At 45.5% G+C, this 5,000-nt stretch overlaps 1 protein-coding gene across 1 annotated transcript in view; it reads right to left on the reverse strand.

Moving 5' to 3' along the window:
- Nucleotides 1-4,250, reverse strand: part of LOC310821496 (sodium/potassium/calcium exchanger 3-like) — a gene marked incomplete at both ends in the record, with an annotated part of 37,360 nt that extends 33,110 nt beyond the window's left edge. Inside the window, 2 exons of the mRNA XM_083693571.1 lie at nt 1,703-1,840; nt 4,058-4,250. Of these exons, the coding sequence (XP_083549697.1) occupies nt 1,703-1,840; nt 4,058-4,250 (331 nt within the window). The remainder of the gene's footprint in view (nt 1-1,702; nt 1,841-4,057) is intronic.
- Between the last annotated feature and the right edge of the window lie 750 nt (nt 4,251-5,000).

A 5,000-nucleotide genomic window follows, 5' to 3' on the forward strand; every position in this document is an offset into this window, starting at 1 on the left:
AGAGTGAGGCTTCACGTTGGGCATCATCAATGCCTTACACCACACATGTCCGTAATCATGATGGGTGGAGTTGGACATACACACACACACATACACACATACACGCAGAGAAATAAACACACACACACACACACACACACACGCAGAGAAATAACACACACACACACATACACACACACACACACACACAAATAAACACACATACTGTACACACACGCCCACTCACACACGCACACACACACACACACACACACACACACACACACACACACACACACTCAGATAAACATACACACTGACTTACTCATTCAATCATAAACAAACACACACACACACACACATAAACACACAAACACTCCACCTTGTTAGAGCACACAGCTAGCGCTTTTTTCAAAAGGTCAAATTAAGCATGAGTCACTCCTCCTAGTGCAGGAAGCTGTGTCTGTGTTTTACTGGGAACAAGAGCCAAAAAATTACCAGAACGGGCAAAGACACTGTCGGCTTTTTAAGAGCGAGAGTGAGAGAGATTATTTAGTGAGAAAAACCTTGATGTTCCCGAAGCCCCCGAGTGTCCTAGACGCCCTCACAGTCACCCTGCCTTAATTTGAACACGGAAGAGGACAAGAGGACGACTATAATAGGCACAAGGAGGAGAATAGCTTGAACTTTGAACCCCCCCCCCCCTCACACACACACTTCTCCCTTTATAGACGACAGGGGTGACCTTGGGAGGGACGAGAGGAGAGATTGATGACGGCCATTTTGCTTAATGAGCTCACCAGAGAGCCAATCATCTGCTGCTCAAGGTAAAAAAAGCTAAACGTCAATGCAATCTTGGGCTGAGCCCTTCCCTTGGTCTCCGCACATTCATTATAGCAGGATTGAACGTCAAATTTCCTTCATCCGTGTCTAAAAATAGACACTCAGGATTCAGGATGGACCGGTGTGAGCGGATGGGAGTCTGTGCATACAGCACTTAAGGATCTGGCCAATGAGGATGCGGTAGGCTTTGTTTCATGTGAGGAGATGTGGGTTTTTGAAGACAATCATATTGATTGATTTGTTTATTTGTCTTTCAGGGTCCCCATTAAGATGCTGCACATGCAGCCAATACTCTTCCTGGGGATTAGATTAGATTAGATTAGATTAGATTAGATTAGATTAGGGATCTGTTTGACTCAATTGGAGTCTATGATGTACTTAAGTCTACAAGAGGGTGGACTTAAATCCGGTGTGAGTGTAACGTGATAACTCAAGCATTCTTACACACCCAATTCTTACACACCAATCCATTGGGCGCTTTGAACAGACACACTCAAGACGCTCTCTCTCGTTGATGATAAGATAAGAGGTCGCCATGGAAACTGGGCTTTTTCAAGACATGTGGCTACTGAAGGAAAGAAGAAAAAAAAAAAAAGCTGCAGGAAACCAAAAATGTTGATCTAGACCAAGTGTGAAAAGTGCTGAGACAGCCAGAAAGCTGTTACAGTGTGGGTCCATTTGACCATACAAGCTGTGTTACCCCAGATTGGGGAGAGAGGGATGGAGAGAGGGAGGGATGAAGGGAGGGATGAAGGGAGGGAGGGAGGGGAATATGCAGTTTGTAGCATTTTCTTTCTTTCTTTTTTTTTCCTTCCTTCCTTCCTCCCTTCCTCTCTCCTCCCTTCCTTCCCCCCCTTCTTCCCTCTTTTTTCCCTCTTACCTGGAGCGGTGCAGTTTTTCGGTCCATGACTCTCCTCCTCCTCCTCCTCCTCCAAACTACTGTTGTCCATCTCCTGCAGAAGCCTCCTTCCTCCCCATCGCTCGTCATCATAGGTGCTGTGGCTAGAGGTGTCATAACCTGTCATGAGGAGAGAGGTAAGGACAGAGGCTTATGAAGTGGTGATCACCTGATCTCCATCAAAATGGCCGCCACTCAAGTCTGAGGACACCAGAACATTATGTAAACATGTTTTGAAGGATGATGAATCTGAGTGCTGTCTTGCACTAACAACTTTTTGAAGGGGATGGGAGAAATACAGTTCATTGAATCACAACATGATGATGCAACTTCATACAGCCAGAAGAACATATTTGAAAGCACTATAGACATTATAGTGCTCATCATTTTCCTCTTCGGAACTACCCTGCAACAACCACTTTGACTTTTCCACCTGGGTGACCGCAAGTATGATCGTATGAGAACTGCTCAGAAAGCACAGGTATTCAATCGTCCTCGGGGCACGGCTGAACTTCTCACCTGGCGTCGCCTTTAACAGCACGAGGCAAACAGCACGAGAGAATAGAGGAAACCAGGCAGAGGGCATTGCGTGCCAGCAATGTGCTGTACAGTACAGTACATGCTTTCTCCTCTGACACAGAAAGAGTGGAGAACAACAGTATCGCTGCTATGATTAATGTGTTACCGCGACAGAGCCGTTGAGTGCTTCTAGAGAACACCAAGGCACGACTTAGTTAGCTGAGAACCTCATTAAGGGGGATCATAAATAATCAACATTAATTGATATTCAGGCACGCTGATTAAGAGTTTCTCAGGCAGGCAAGCAGGCAGACAGGAACAATGAGAAAGCCGAGGAATGCATTAGGCAAGCCGTGTCATTTTCTGTTACAGCATACTCTGGAGCAGAGAGCATGTGAGCGGAGTTGAGTGGTTGGAGATGCGGCTCCTCGCTTGCGCTCCGCTCCCTCGCTCCACATCCTCTCCATCGCTCCGCTCACAGAAAAAAATGTTGTCAAGAGCTCAAAAGTCGCTACATTCGTTTCTTTCTTTCAAACAATCAATTAACCATTGAAAAAACACATACATCTAATCTTGAAAGTATTTACCCTATTTGTTTTAAAGTAGCCCCATGAGAAAACAAGACCATTTTGCTCAGCAATGAAAGTGAAAGTGACCCTGGCTTGGAAAGCAGTAAGGCCCAGTTGGAGGGCTGGCGTGGCTTTATCATGTAATGGACTAAACACATTTCCATGCAGGATTTATTGGAATGCCTGCACCATATTTTGGTCGGAGCTGATGATGTGAGTGGTATTGGAGGAGAGAGGAGAGAAAGCCGGCGCTCCAATCGTTTGAATATCCGCTCCACGCTCCGGTGAAATGACGTCCGCTCCGCTCGTTTTCACACGCTCTGCTCTGAGGTCGTCTACAAGAACCCCTGTTGCATTTGCCGCCGTTACCAGGATACGCGTAGGCCTACTGTAGAGCGCCCTTGCGCAAATCACGACGACTTTATGAATATTCACAAAGAGGATGGTGGTGATATTCATCATTCATGTCGTCCTCAACCTTCTGTCCCTGGATTCTGGAATGTGATACTGTGTGACACATCTCTCTTCAGCCAATGTCGACAGAAAGTGAGGGCAGTGTGTCGTTGCAGTGTGTTCTCTAAGTGGTTTGTGTGTAGAGTAAAGTGGTAGGGTATATATAAGAGGAACAGGAGTGGATAGGTTTTGAGGAACCTGGAGAAGTGGAGGCCTATACCCACCCTAGGGCAGCTATGCCCTGGATTCAGAGCTCTGCAGTGAAAACACCTGAGCTTACAGGAGATTACGTCTCTCTGACACGAATGGGGTCTGTTGGTTCAAGCTGAAACACATTCCTTACCTGCAGTGCACGGGATGCTGTAGCCTAATGCATTGTTTGTGTATGTAGTTTCAAATCCACTTTGAGGCGATGTAAACCATGCATGGTCTTCTGTGCTGAATTCTAACTCATTTACTCTGCTACCACAAACAATTCTGACAAAGAAGACCTAGATGTAGTTTCGACAAATCACTGTTGTTACTACATTATTAATAATGTTACAGTCGGTCGGTCGACATAATTCAAGTAAAGCTCATCATTACAGGCTATCACAACCCTGGCCACACATAACTTAACAACAATGACCACGAAAACAAGTAAAGTGAGAAAAAAATGATATGCTTGGAAAAAAATGTTACATGATATGGTAACTAAGGAACAAAACATAGTAACAAAACAACGGCATACTGAACGGACATGAAACTCCCACCTCGACATTCCAGCCCCCAACTGAGGGTAAGACGAAACCCTCACCTGAATTTTCCGCTAGGTAGGAAAACCCCTTGACGAACAGAAGCATCCCTCCAAACAAACAAATCTGTATCAGAACCAAATCCTTTCGCTTTTTCCGTCTTGCTTTGATCTTCTTCTGGTTTAGCATCACTTGCGGCGGGCGATTCCGCGGTCGGATACCGGGAGACATCCCTTCGGCGGCTACCACATCCATTCAGTCGGAGTCGAATGAGCTACAGTAGACCTCTCCAAGGGAATTTTGCAGAAACTGATAAAAGTGGGGGAACGGCGGAGGGAGCGTTGTAAAAGTTGCAAATCGGTATCGCTGGAATGTTGCGTGTGTAGAGGTGTGGGCTTAGCGGTTTGTTGGTGATACAAGTGCCAGGACTTGCTTCTATGTCATATACAATTTTAATGTTCTGCAATAGTAGGATGGGCGGCCAGCGCGCGCCATGGATGCGTCAGGTCGGTGTCGGCTCATGCGCGACGCGAGTATTCTGTACTGATGTGATTGTAGATGTTGTACAACGAGAGAGAGAGAGAGAGAGAGGGAGGGAGAGAGAGAGAGAGAGAGAGAGAGAGAGAGAGAGAGAGAGAGAGAGAGAGAGAGAGAGAGAGAGAGAGAGAGAGAGAGAGAGAGAGAGAGAGAGAGAGAGAGAGAGAGAGAAATTGCAAGCTGTCTGATGTTGAAATTGCCTCTGTGAGAAAAGTAATTTTTGGATGCAAGGAAATAGCCTACATCTCTCACTGCCCTCTTCTGGGAAAGTATTTCTTGTCATGTTGACATTGATACATGATAGCTGAATTACAATGACATAAGATTACACAAAGATACCTAAAAACCTTTCGCTTGGCAAGGCCACCTATATGATCAATATATTGTATGAATCAATTAAGTAGCTTTGGCTGACTTTATCTTGATAACATAATGATGTCATATCAAAGAAGCTGAACTGTCACTCTC

Source organism: Argentina silus, assembly GCF_951799395.1.
Source record: "Argentina silus genome assembly, chromosome: 22".
Lineage (NCBI taxonomy): Eukaryota > Metazoa > Chordata > Actinopteri > Argentiniformes > Argentinidae > Argentina > Argentina silus.